The sequence below is a fragment of the Ylistrum balloti genome, unplaced genomic scaffold, assembly GCF_031769215.1.
Source record: "Ylistrum balloti isolate Yb309-2 unplaced genomic scaffold, AGI_CSIRO_Ybal_v1 Utg370882, whole genome shotgun sequence".
NCBI classification, from domain to species: domain Eukaryota; kingdom Metazoa; phylum Mollusca; class Bivalvia; order Pectinida; family Pectinidae; genus Ylistrum; species Ylistrum balloti.
The window spans coordinates 29,343-43,318 of record NW_026782502.1 but is presented as its reverse complement, the minus strand read 5'-3'; the positions used below and the strand labels follow the sequence as shown (position 1 = coordinate 43,318).

The 13,976-nt window shown below is 34.0% G+C and overlaps 2 protein-coding genes across 2 annotated transcripts; one reads left to right on the top strand and one right to left on the bottom strand.

Moving 5' to 3' along the window:
- LOC132559246 (large ribosomal subunit protein mL66-like) lies at positions 1-4,594 on the top strand. The gene is made up of 5 exons (XM_060223864.1): positions 1-145; positions 2,283-2,314; positions 2,528-2,629; positions 3,009-3,132; positions 4,137-4,594. The coding sequence occupies exons 1-5, from the start codon at positions 13-15 to the stop codon at positions 4,259-4,261; spliced, it is 516 nt and encodes a 171-aa protein (XP_060079847.1). The 5' UTR covers positions 1-12; the 3' UTR covers positions 4,262-4,594.
- Positions 4,595-6,538: 1,944 nt separating this feature from the next.
- On the bottom strand, positions 6,539-13,855 carry LOC132559250 (large ribosomal subunit protein mL40-like). The gene is made up of 5 exons (XM_060223869.1): positions 13,812-13,855; positions 10,424-10,534; positions 9,073-9,228; positions 7,724-7,922; positions 6,539-6,779 (listed from the first exon to the last, which is right to left on the bottom strand). Exons 1-5 carry the CDS (start codon positions 13,853-13,855, stop codon positions 6,666-6,668), a joined length of 624 nt encoding a protein of 207 aa, XP_060079852.1. The 3' UTR covers positions 6,539-6,665.
- Positions 13,856-13,976: the final 121 nt, after the last annotated feature.

Sequence of the window (13,976 nt, the reverse complement as noted above, 5' to 3'; positions counted from 1 at the left end):
ACAAGAAACAAAATGGCGTCTGTTGTAAATTCGACACGCCGGTTGTTTCTAAATTCACCTTTAATAATTCAGAAATCAGCTGTTCTCCCGTCAAGCTTATTGGAAAGACCCATTTCAACAACAAGTCGCTTAAATTTGAGGGAAAGTATGTTTGTATTGATTCTAGAAATTTATGTATGTTGAACTTGTGTGAGGTGATGACCTCTACGTACAGTGCCGAGGTACGGGCAGCTGTATCTGGAACGTAAACAACACAAGCAGTTTGTATGGTGCTATAGCGGACTTGATTTTGCTTGTGTTGTTTACAGTCCAGATACAGGTGCCTTAAACCCAGACACAGGCAGGAGTTTGCCTATCCCAATACCCAGGTCGGAAACATCACTCGGTTCGACGCATCTGTTTATTATAGTAGATTTTTGTTCTGTAAACTAAATACGTATTTTTGTATAGGTAATCCTCAAATTTGTTTTCAAACATAATCACCAAACATGGCATATTCACAATAAACTAACCAAAACATAACGTTAGACAATAAACTACACCTGTAAGCAAAAATTTGAATATACATTGTCTAATATATTTATCATTCAATAAACCATACATTGCAGGGACAAGTCATTTCGGTACTTCAAAATAAGTCGTTTCGGTACTTTTAGAAATGATTTGTGCATATAATTTGTTTTTTTAAGTTGTTTTTTCATTGATAAATATTGTTCATTCAATTATTGATAAATTGTTCACTCAAAATGTCATCCTAGCTGTGCAAACCATTTTGCATGTACCAAAACAACTTATACCAAAACAACTAAAATTCACTTAGCATAGTGTCATCCAATGGACAGTCACAGTAAGGCCATGAACAGATAACTGGATCTATTTTTACAATTCACTTGAGTATATTTTTCAGACAAAATATTTCATTATCATCAATGGTAAGATTGAATACTAGTTGGGTTTATCAATATGTGTCAAAAAGTAGACAACATATTTTCAAAATATTTGTTTTGGAGTGCAGAAAATAAAGATCCTCAGTAATGAGAGGATACCAAGGACTTTCATCAGAGCATCCCCCAAACACAAGATTGACCAATTTATCATCTGACATTAATAACCTGTTTCCTTAGGACTATGATAGAGATACTGGTGTTCAGATACAAATAGATATAACTGTCACTAGGTATATATTCATATAAACAAGCCCCTGTGATCCACCTATCAGCAGAAATTGTTTTATATTTTATATATATTTTTTTTGCATCTCCCACCCAATTCTTATCAAGGATGAGATATCCAAGTGCCTGAAAAGGGTTCATTTTAAGGGTGCACCAGACAAAGTCAACCACACATACAAAATAAACTGGTCAGACACCTGTTAATTAGTGTTTAAGGGATGTTTGACATTTTTGGGATGGGTAGATGTGTAAAGGGAAGTCCTTTCTCTGTATGTGAAATGATGACTGTTACTATGCTGTAGGGATGTATAATAGTTGTATATCACTGTCCTATGTTACTAGAATATAAAAATACTAAGTGTTCCTGCTATATAAGTAGCATAAGTTAACTATTATCAGAATGCAAACGCTGACAGAAAGTTTATAAAACTTCTTCCTGTTGTATTGTAGCGAAACTGGACGGGCCGTGTATTTTTCTGTTCCTATTACATTTGGTGCCATGACTAAACCTTGTTTCAGGCAGTAGGTGAATGCTTAACAATGGGGATACCAGAACCTGGGTTGTTAGATGTGATGTCTTTGGATGGGGTCGATTGTCGTTGACCAGTAAGCTCTGTAGGTAGGGCATTCATTTAGAGTTTGGAGGGTGCAGAGTTCAAACCCCAATCTGGCTACACATTTTTCCACTCCTCTTACAGTATTTTACATCTGAATGAATTCTTCAAACAATCTGATTTTGGAATTTGGTATATTTTATTGACATGTGCTCTTCTTTTAATTTGAAATGTGTTTGTGTATGTGTTTCGTTTTTGTTTTGTGTTTTGTTTTCACTTTTCAAAAAACTATTTCAGAATCAAAAAAGCATTGAAATTCTTCTAGCATTTGACTTACTTAGTTATGTTTTTAGTTTTGACCCATAGCTTCCATGCTTTATAAACAGAATTTCGCACAATCAATTAATTGCAGACATTTAATTTAATGTAATGATAAATTTGTGTATCCACAATAATAGTTATACAAATACATAAACTGCAATTAGTGTGGGTCTATTTTAGCTAAAGACTGTGTAATTTTACTTCACATCATGGATTCATGTTGTTTCTCTTTCAGTAAAAGAAAGACAAGATGGTGATACACTCATTGTAAGTGATAAGTAATTGAGAAAATTATCTTAGAATATGTACTACAAAAAGTTGAATTGGTTCAATTGTATTTATGTCTTTTTAATTTTATTTTGAAATTTCATGTTACAATATAACTGATGGAGAGTATAGAGCACCATATTAAAATTTCAATAACAGGAAAACAAATCCATCGTATGTTATGACGTTGTAACAGTTTATTCTTTGTTTTAGATTGAAGCTGAATATGTAGAGTCAGAAAAAACTGGTCATTTGGTCTCCATTGATAAACCAGAAAATGGTTGTACTCTGTGTGGATTTGATGTCAAGTATACAGTATGTTTTATATCATCTTTGTGACTTCAAATGTAGTGTTGCTTTTCGTAAAACAAAATTTTGAATAAAATGAAATGCTGCACATATCTTTCTGTGTAAATGAAAAAAAAAAGATTGATGAATGAATTATATGACAAGACAGCCAAATATTGATGGAAAAATATAATTAAAAAAAAAAGAGTTGTATGATGTATCCTTATATTTACACCCACCCCCTTTTTTTTAACAATATGTGATACATCTCCCTTTTGTTTAATAACTTTTGAAACAAGATTTTAATTTCATTCGCTTAATCATTTAATAAGTTATACATGTATGTATTTCAATGTTTCTTTCCTAAACTGGTAATGACTAATGATTGAATTGTCTCCCCTTGCAGGATGTACAAATTATTAGCCAATTTGTGAACAAAAATGGCCAAATCTTGCCACGTTGGGTGACAGGTCTTTGTGGCCACCAACAAACAAAGATGAAAGAAAACCTTCACAAGGCTCAACGAGCAGGTTAGTCTTTAGTGTATAAACACCTGTAAATTTTGTTACACAAATGCTACATTTCATGATGGTTAGAGCGTCACAAATTACATAACAATGATCACATTTATAGCACACAATCAGATGGTGGACTATTCAAATAGCTCTACGTCCATGGTGTGTCATTCTTCAGTCCATAAACAATATTTGTTATCACTATTTTATGAGAAGTACTGGATTAATCTCTCTCAAATTTCATGTGTAGATTTCCCTAGTTGTGCCTGTTTGAATTTGGGTCTAATCCAAAAATCACAATGGCCAACTTTGATTATTACCTCGAAGTTTGTTATTGCTATTTCTTGAGAAGTACTGAATAGATCTCTCTCAAATTTTATGTAGGTTCCTGTAGCTCCCTAGTTGTGCCCATTTGATCAATAAACTTTTCTATCTAACTGAATTGAAAGTTCTCTTTCCACCTGTTTAATTTCTGTACAAGCTTGGGAATCTTTCATGTGCCTGCCTCTAGGGTGATTTATGACTCTAGAGGGTTTATTTCTCCTGTAAGGCCGGTCATTGAATCTAGGGGGATGTATTTTCCCATAGGGCCTGCCACCGACTCTAGATGGATTATTTTTATCGTGTACGGCCTGCCACTCAATCTAGGGGGATGTATTACACCATAGGGCCTGATTTTAAAGGGGTTTATTTACCTCATAGGGCCCGACTCTAACCCAAGAATGATTTATTTACCTCATAGGTTTTGCTCCTGACTCCAGAATTTATTCCCCCCCCCCCACTCCTCCCCCCCATAGGACATGTCCTTTACTCTAGATGGACCTAGAGGGCCTTGAGGGATTTATTTACCTTTTATATATGGTGCTGCATTGATGTAAGATGGTTACATTGAACCCATAGACTCTTATCACTGACAGGGGGGAGGGGTGTGGGGAAGTGGTACACCATAGGGGCCTGCCCCCTGAATCTGGACAGGAAGGCCTGAATTATTTGTAAATTGTTTTCTTTTCTAATTACAGGTTTAATGCCGAATCTGAGACCTCCACGTAATGATGGCAAAGCCAGAACTAGTAACATGTCCACCTACAAGTGGAAAAAGTATAAAGTTTATTTTGGTGATTCAGACAAAGTTTTTGTGTCATGATCTGAAAAGGAAATGGTCAACAATGGATTATCAATATAGTTAAAAAAAGATAAAACCTAAGAAACAAATCATCAAAACTTTTTAAAAAGCAAACATTTTTCTATGGTTGATTTTGTGGCATGGAATCTACAAACCGCATAAAGTTAATGAATTAGGTACTTGAAAAAATTGTATTTTTGGTTTTAAGTACCGTTTTTTTGTGATACAACATTGAATATTAGAAACACTACAAATTCTGCTTGTAATCCTGATGTTTGGTTACAGTGGAAGTTACAACAAGTTGAGTGAATTTGTGTATGGCAGTATCTTTGTTTTGAGTGAAAGGATTTGAATAAATATATGTATTCTACTCTCGTGTTGATTATCATTCAAATTGATTGTTGAATTTCTTAGCTCACCTTGTCTGAAGGATCGGTGCGCTTATGCCATACTGCAATGTTCGTCTTCTGTCTTTTGTCTTCCATCAATTTTTTTAAACCATTGATTTTGATCAGAAGCATCCTTAGGGAAGATGAACAAACTTTGTACAAATGGTAGGTCTTGGGGCCCCCAAGAGGCCCAAGTTGCATGGCCCGAAAGGGGAAAATAAGCATGTTCTTTAAAATCCTCCTGCTGTAAGAATTCCTGGATTCAGTCTCAATTTGGTGTGAAGCATCTTTCTCTAATGGAGAAATCGATTTTGTATAAATGGTGGGTCTTGGCTCCCTGGGGTGGGAGGGGAGGGGCCAAAAAGTGGAAAAGGAGCAAATTTTCTAAAATATTCTTTCTTATATAGGAATGCCTGGTTTCTGTCCAAATTTTGTGTGAAGCATCCTTGGGTATAGTGAATCTGTCTTGTATAAATGTTGGGTTCTAATGCAGAAGGGACAGGGTCTTATAAGGGGGAAATGGTGCAAATTCTTTGTTATTCTGTAGAAATGTCGTGATTCTGTCCCAATTTGGCGTAAAGAGGGGAAGCAATTTTGAATAAATAGTGGGTCTGGTGTTGGAGGGACAGAGCCCAATAAGGGAAAACAATAGATTCTTCAAAATTCTTCTTATTCTGTTGGAATGTCCAGATCCTGTCCAATTTGGTGTGAAGCCTCCTTGATTGACAATCAATTTGTATAAATAGGGGGGTCTTGGTTCTATGGGTAGAGAGGAGCAAGGCCATATGAGGAAAAATCCTTTCTCTGTAGGACTCGGATGTAGATCCCAATGTGATGTGAAGCATCCTTGGGTGAATGAGAATCGAAAGTGTTGTATATAGATGGTGGGTCTAAGGACCCTGGTTGAATGGGGTATGCTAAATAGGGGAAATAGAGCAAATTATTCAATATCCTTCTTAAGGAATGCTGACATTCTGTACCAATTATATCTGAAACATTCTTGCTAAAAAAGAATAAACTTTGAATAAATAGCGAGTCTGGACTTCCTTAGACAGTGTAAGATAGGGAAAATACCTGGTAGATATAATTTATTTAAATACATCTCATTTAGTTTAGATAAATTATTTGAACAATGAGAGTATGCCTGAATGCAACTGTTTTGAAGGATGGTGGCATTGTTATATGTCTGACACCTGAAGTCAATGCTAATCCACTGGAATGTTTCCACCAATCAGAAAGCTAGGATTGGCATTGCCAGATATGGTTTAGCTCAAGATTTCTTGGTTACTTGTAACAGGTAGACTAAAAATATCTTTCTCTTTACAGATACAAAAAAAAAAATACACAAATTTGGTTTAAATGGACATGTACAGATGTTAATGCCACTTTTTGGCGGTATGAGTATTTGACCAGGAATTTTGTTATACAATATGACCATCATCAAGCTCTCTTTGTATTTAGAAGTAGTTCACTCTTTTCTGCAGTGACTGAGGATAGAAATTTTCATCAAACTGACAAGTTTTTGATAAACTGTGATAATTTCTAATAATTAATTAGTGTAATAACAATGAAAATACCAAGTATTGGTGCAACAAACTATTTCACTTTAATGACTTATAAATATCTTTAAAATGGTAGCCTTGACCCTGACCCAAATACCTCGAAACTTTAACTTGTCCAAGATATTTTGATGTTTAATAAGTATTATGAGAATCCCTCAAGGAATGAAGCTGCTTAAGTGCTGACAAACGTTCACAGATACATAGACAGATGGAGAGAAGGACAGATGGATGATGGATAGATGGACAGACAGATGATTGATAGATGGACAGACAGATGAAGGACAGCAAAAACATTTTGCAAGAGGTTAGGTGATATACCCTGGTAATCAATTTTTCAAACCATCATATTTTCAAAACATCCATGTTTAATAAAAATCCAGAACATAATGTGGTTATCAGTGTTTCTCAAATTGGACATCAGTATCTCTAGTTATTATCACAAACTGATCCTTCAATGGCCGCCCGTCGCATCAATCAGTCGTATTTAATAGAAATATCATTGTATTCCCCATCAATGGGCTGGAATCCAGGGATAGGTGGCGTCTCTGTCATTCTCTTCACTTTGAAATGGTACAGATCTTCATCTATCTGCAGAGATACAAGAAATTTATTTGTCATTATTTTTTTCACTTCAACAATTTGTTTGGCATCAAGAAAACTCTTCGTGTTGCAATCACTGAAGTAATTTCAGCAAACATTTAACTTAATCTGATTAAACATAGATATCTTACTTCCCTAACATGAAATGAAGAAAACCAGAAACATTCTTTATCAATTCACAGCTGTAGGTTTGTTGAGACAGGTCAGATTGATATAATTTTAGTGTTAATTTGCATTTAACATTCTTGTTTGTTCGCTGGCAGCAATTTGAATTTTGAGTCAAACTGGGGTCTGACAGAATCACTGTTACAGTGACCTTTTACTGTGAGCAAAGGTCATCTTATAATTGACCAATCAAATTGTTTCTTTTTCTGATGTTTAAGAAATTAAGAAATGATGGCAAAAGACAGCTCTCTATCTTAGATAGTTTATTTCAGCTGCTGTCAAAAGATTATGTCAAAAAAAATCAATATTTTCCAAAAAATGATACTTTAAAATCACTCATTTTCCTGATCATAATTCATGAGTAGTCTGATCATAAACTGTTAAAATTAGTATAACTGGCTTTATCAAACTATATTTATCTAAGAAATAATGGGTCTATTAAATAGTGGGTCTTTTTTATTGAAAAATCATGAAAATTGAGCACCAAGTACATTAAGTGTTTAAATTTGATTGGCCCAAACCAAGTACATCAAATTTTTTGTCTATTACATAAGGAAAATAATAGAAGGTGTTTAACTTATTTTCTCAAGAATACAGATGATAAATAGAATATTACACTTTCTCTTGTACATGTTTTGATATTGAATTGATTGAATATGTTCAATACTATGATATGTGTATAACATTGGACCACATGTGTGAAACTACTGAACTTACTTGATTAATTCAATATAACAAGACCATTGAGTATGGTGTTCTATACTCACTGCGATTGCCTGTTGGTACAAGTCTTCTGACTCCTGTCGTAACTCCTCCAAGGCTCTTTGTTGTGACAATAATCGTTGTTTTATCAAATGTGTTTCATGACTCAAAAATGCTGCACAGTAAGATTCCCATTCACGTACAAATTTTTTTATTTCTTTTTTCCTTTCTGCTGGGGAAATGGATGGTTCTCGTTTTCTTAATCTGCATAAAAAAGACATCCATATAGAAAAGTTTTTAGTTTTACTTGATCTCTAGCTCACCTTGCTCAAAGAGAAAATAAAACTGAGCAAACAACCCTAACTCTAACACAGATCACAGGTATAAAGTGTAAGGTAGCATACACCCTTAACTCTAACACAAATCACAGGTATAATGTGTAAGGTAGCATACACCCTTAACTCTAACACAAATCACAGGTATAAAGTGTAAGGTAGCATACACCCTTAACTCTAACACAGATCACAGGTATAGTGTGTAAGGTAGCATACACCTTTAACTCTAATACAAATCACAGGTGTAATGCGTAAGGTAGCATACACCCTTAACTCTAACACAAATCACAGGTATAATGTGTAAGGCAGCAGATAACCCTAACTCTAACACAAATCACAGGTATAATGTGTAAGGTAGCATACACCCTTAACTCTAACACAAATCACACATATAATGTGTAAGGTAGCATACACCCTTAACTCTAACACAAATCACACATATAATGTGTAACGTAGCATATAACCTTAACTCATATTCAAATTACTGGTATAATGTGTAAGGTGGCATGTATCCTTAACTCTTACTCAAATCACAGGTGTAATGTGTAAGGTAGCATGCACCCTTAACTCTAACACAAATCACACATATAATATGTAACGTAGCATATAACCTTAACTCTTACTCAAATCACAGGTGTAATGTGTAAGGTAGCATATAACCTTAACTCTAACACCAATCACAGGTCTGTTGTGTAAAATAGCATATCATTCCCTCTTTTTTATAGTTTGTACATCTATGTGATGCCTTTTGCCTTGGTACATTACCATGGTTCTAACTATATAGTTCAAGTTTTAATATGAATTTGAGCCCTGATTAAGATACTTGAATGTCAACATATGTACCAGTATGTTATTACCAGTTTGCCGGCACATGCTGTTACATGTAACTGCACATGTACGAACTAAACATATATGAAATCTCATCATGTGTAGATGTTTGTTGGCCAAATGTTTTAAAAAAAAAATCAATCAATCAAAAAATTTATTTTGTGAACATTTATGAATTTGTGGATTAAGAAGACCCATGAAATCAATGAAAATATAACTCACAAAAATTACTTGATTTCACAGAAACTTACGTAGTTGCTTCTTCCTCCAGTTTGATCTCAACCATTTGCTCTTTGATGGGGGCTTTGAGGAGGATTGCTCTTCTGTCCATTTTGGCAAGGGTTTTTTCTATCTGTTTTTTCCTTTTTAATCTCCTTTTATTAAAAATATGTATTGGTTGTTTCTTCCTGTAAACAGAAATTTAGCAAATTTTAATTTCAGTTAATTTCAAATTAGATTTCATTTCTTTTACAGCTGGATGTTTATTTCTTTGCTGGGTTTACTAACACCCAGGCTCATTTTGGTGCTTGGTCACCTTGTAGTAATTGATGGCTGAACAAGAAAAAGGAAGCCCATTTCATGGCATTGTGAGCCACAAACTCTTTCCTTGTTGTGATGCCTTTACAATATCACAATTATTTATCTGTAATAACAACAACTGTATGTTGACCCAATGTCACATGTTTTGTATTTTTCTGTTTTAATCACTCTTCTGGCAAGTGACAACAAACAAACACACAACCAGTGTTGCTTCTAATAACTGTAATTGCATAAGGCCTTTTAATCAGTTAACTTAATTGCAAGTAGATTCAAGGTGATACCTTCCTAAAGAAAAAATTGTGACATTATTTAAAACTTATTCAGACATTGGTCTCATATGACTACTGTAAAAACATGTATTTATTTTGGGCTGAAGTTTCTCAAAATTTACATTTTCGATGGCACTTGACTTTGTGGGTAAATTTTGCTCATGGTAGTGTTATAATCCACACCAATTTAATAATCATTTCATCAACAATTAAATTAAAAAATTGAAAGTAGCCATAAATGTCAACAAAAATAAAACTATTCAGAAAATGAATAATTTTACAGTATAACTTTATATTTATAATCAATTTTTAAAGAAGGCATGCCTAATATCTGAATTAGTAGTCTAAATTATTCTGATATTTAAACAACATTTATATATCAGCTTGAAGAACTGATAGAGCATCAGAATAATGTGGACTACTGAATTAGTTGTTTGTGTTTAAGTTAATATCACACTTTCAACACATACAGACTGATTTTATTCAAATATATTGATAATGTGGTGAGCTGTGTAACGCTCTGATATAGTACATCATTATTTATAAACTGTACATCTTAAAGTCTGAGGACAGAAAGCATTTCATCATGGACTGTAAATGTAAACCCGTGAAACCAACCAATAAATCGTTCCTTCTCGTACGAAAGGTTTCAAAAGAGACTTAATGAGATTGGAATGGATCCATATAAAAAATATATGATGATGATGGTAAAAATGATAAAAAAAAAATCAGACCCCTTTTTTATCCATTCTTGTTGCTAATTTCATTGATTTTCTAAAGAAGCAAGTCTTACTGTAGATGGTCAGTTGTCGTGAAGAAAAGGGGGTGTGTCTGCGTCCTAAAGCATCTGTTGAACTGCAATGTATTGGACACTATCGAGGATGTCTTAGCTGTCAATCCAAGTCTGCAAAGTAAATATATTATTCTTAAAAGACATTTTTACATTCACCTTACTGAACAATAAGAAATATATCTGTTTGATAACTCTACATTTATTCCAAGAAAATATTTTTACAATTATTCTTAACTATTTTTCTAATTTCTGGCAGCCATGGTACTTCTCTCAAAGGAAATAACTCCATACCAAATTCAGAAATCAGGTAGGCTCTTTCCTAATAGAAGGTGTAACAATAAACATTTCAGGCAAAACACATGAGAGTTGTGTTTTTTTTTGGTTTTTTTTATCTAAAAAAATTTCTTCCCCCTTAAATAAGTGGGAAAATGCTCATGTTCATAAGGTCTACAGTAATAAAATAGCAAAGAGTCGTAACTCTGTTAATTATGATTGGATCAGCCCCATTGCCGAACACATCTGAGATCATATTGATATAAGGTGGTGTACCAATTTTCATCAAAATCTTTACTCAAGTTATCTTGTTCATAAGGTCCAATCGCAAGTAATCTGCAAAGGGTCATAACCCTGCAAATAAGGATTGAAAAGGTCCAATTGTCAAACTCATTCAAGATCTGCATACCAAGTTTCATGAACAGTTTTCATATTTACTCAAGTTATCGTGTTCACATGGTCTAACAGTAATAAATCTGAAAAGGGTCATAACTCTGCAAATCGTGATTGAACTGGTCCTAATAGTAAACTGATCTTACAATGTTATACATCCCCACTAGAATCTTCTGATCATATATTTTCTTATAACTACCATCCATCATTGGCGCTTGTCTATACGAGTTTATAGGCTGTTAATAATTTCAGTTTTTTGGTACTTAAGTTGGTTTTTATTCTTTCCGGCATCAGGATGAGTTCATAACACATTGACTATGTTATCTATGTGTATTCACAAGTTACTTACATACATCCCTCTCCCTCAAATCATAGTCAAGTATATAACTCATTAACACAACCTGGACCTCTAATAGCGAGCGCAGCGAGCGCTTTATGGTATTGTGTGTGTGTGTGATAATTCAACTCCAACAACCTGCCCATACGATCAACTTTAAACGGAAGTGTGGCAGGAACTTCATTACCCACAATGCACTTGCCGCAGCACGCAATGAGAACTCTCATGTAGAAATGAAATCATACTAAAAGTCTTAAATAATTCAGATGAATTTAACAAACATATACTTTAATGGTTCGAAACGTATATAACAAATATCTCATTGAAAAATTGCAATTTTAACCATTCAAGATTTCAGCTCGATTGTGCTCCGATGTACCTGATTTCCGGTTTAAAGTTCGGCACCTTTCGTCACTTTCCGTGAACGAGACGATGTGTTTCTCGTTCACGGAAAGTGACGTAAGGTCCTGATTTGACGAAAAACTCGCCCATCTCCTAACTATATTAATTCTGCAAGATGAGGATGTTCTTTTGATAACTAATTATGATCATGTATTTGAATGTTTCGAAAACTTTCAGCAAACACTTATAAGGCACAATGATAAAATAACTATTAGTGGTGATTTTTTTTTGTGGGGGGTGGGGGGGGTATCCAGAATAATGCAGTTTATGTAATATATTGTGGCTTTCACAAGAATTTTATTTAAACATATATATATATATATATATATATATATTGATTTTCTTAATTACAATATATAACAGAATAGTCTCAACAGGGTTTATAACTTTACCCTCTTTTTGCTACCAGGACAAGTTAAAATTGCTAACAAATCCGAAGGTTCTGAAGCATTTTATGATTTGTTAATGAACAGAACAAAAACCCTCCATAGCAAAGAGAAAAGAAAATGGCGGGAGAGAACATTGTGATTTTAATAATGAAAACTTGTTAAACATATAAGCACCACCTTTACAAATACGACTAAAACTATAATATATTGTCTTTCATCATATTTTGACAAAATCCTTTCTTTTTTTAAGCAAAGATGATAGAAAGTCCTCTCTGCAATATCTGTAACTCTAAAAGGGAAACTCTTATGCATTTATTTTGAAGATCTTTTTTATCAATTGTTATAGTCTAGATATGCTGTCAGTGACTTTTTTAATACATTTATTGTTACCATTGAAACCGATGACCCTCATCAAAATTTCAGTTTTTCTGAGCCAATACTCTGACAAGGTAATTGCTCAAAACAGTTTACACTTAATAAGCTAGTAGTCTCTTTCGCTATGGGGAAGATTGCCATTTAAATACTTTTTCTGTTACCATGGAAACATCGGCCAAACCACAAAACTTTTTTTTCAAGCCAGTTATCTTAAACCATTCAAGGTAATTACCCGATACTCAAAACATTGTACAGCCATCAAGCTAGTACTCTAGCAGAAGTTCTCCATTTCAATACTTTGTATGGAACAATTAGAAATAACAAATAGAAATTAACTTGTTGTAATATTAATATATATATGATTGTGTGTTTTTCATTTAAACAGCTTCGAGAAGGGAAAGTGTCACATTTTGCATTATCTTGTCGTCTTTTGTTTTGTTCTTCTTTGTCTGCCTTCATTGTGTATGATTGTATGTGCATGACTTACTTACATATGGAAACTTTGTTATTTCAACTTATAAAAATCACACTTGTAAGCAAGAGAGGGGTCTAACTTTGGGAGGAAACCTGTATCCTTTCTATCCCTTCGGGGAATCGAACCCCAAATGGCTAGGTAATAGACAAGTGTGTTACAACTGTGCCACCAAACCACCGCCTGATCATAGTGATACAATATTTTCTAGAAGAAGATGTGTTGCTGCTGCTGATGATGATGATATATTGGTACATTTGTATGTGTCGATGTTTTGTTCAAATCTTGCGAAATATACAACAAATTAAAAAAAAAACACGCTTCAGTGCAAACATGGATCAGGCTGTTCAAAATGTGCATGTTCTTGACCAATTTGCGCTCGTTTTTAGGCAGTGTCTACTTCATATTAATGAGGATTACGAAAAATTGAGACCGGGACGAATAATTTACAGTATTCGTCTCTGAGAAGTCGCATCTTCAGTGTATCCTCTAAAATTCAGGGATTTTTCCCTAGTTAAATAAATCTATTGCCTTAAAATGAATACAGGGTAACTACCCTGAACATCCAGACTGGATAGGTCAGGTAACCGAAACGACCTTGCTTATTTTGTGAAAATAACTGTCTGTTGATTTTAATTCACTATTGCATCAAGTTATCTATCATTTAAGAAGAGACGTGTTTCCTTTTATACTGTGGATTATGGTCAGTAACAAACAAAATAGTTACGCTTGATGTGTGAAGCATACCTAGTGAAGTTCGCAGTCAAAGTGTTGATGATGGGGGCTGCCATTTTGTCTTTCGGAATAAACTTCAGTTGGGTGTTTTCATTGATTCTAGAAATGTTCCGACCAGTATAGGACACAATCAAACGAAACGCATTATAAGATTAAAAAAAATATAAAGAGTAGCAT

What these genes read in the sequence shown, in the direction of transcription:
- LOC132559246 (XM_060223864.1), top strand. Translation starts at nt 13, where the DNA reads ATGGCGTCTGTTGTAAATTCGACACGCCGGTTGTTTCTAAATTCACCT. An exon ending in AAGATGGTGATACACTCATT is followed by an intron (nt 2,315 to 2,527) that starts GTAAGTGATAAG and finishes TCTTTGTTTTAG; the next exon opens with ATTGAAGCTGAATATGTAGA. An exon ending in TCACAAGGCTCAACGAGCAG is followed by an intron (nt 3,133 to 4,136) that starts GTTAGTCTTTAG and finishes TTCTAATTACAG; the next exon opens with GTTTAATGCCGAATCTGAGA.
- LOC132559250 (XM_060223869.1), bottom strand. Translation starts at nt 13,855, where the DNA reads ATGGCAGCCCCCATCATCAACACTTTGACTGCGAACTTCACTAG. An exon ending in TTGACTGCGAACTTCACTAG is followed by an intron (nt 10,535 to 13,811) that starts GTATGCTTCACA and finishes TTTACTTTGCAG; the next exon opens with ACTTGGATTGACAGCTAAGA. An exon ending in ACGACAACTGACCATCTACA is followed by an intron (nt 9,229 to 10,423) that starts GTAAGACTTGCT and finishes TTCTGTTTACAG; the next exon opens with GAAGAAACAACCAATACATA.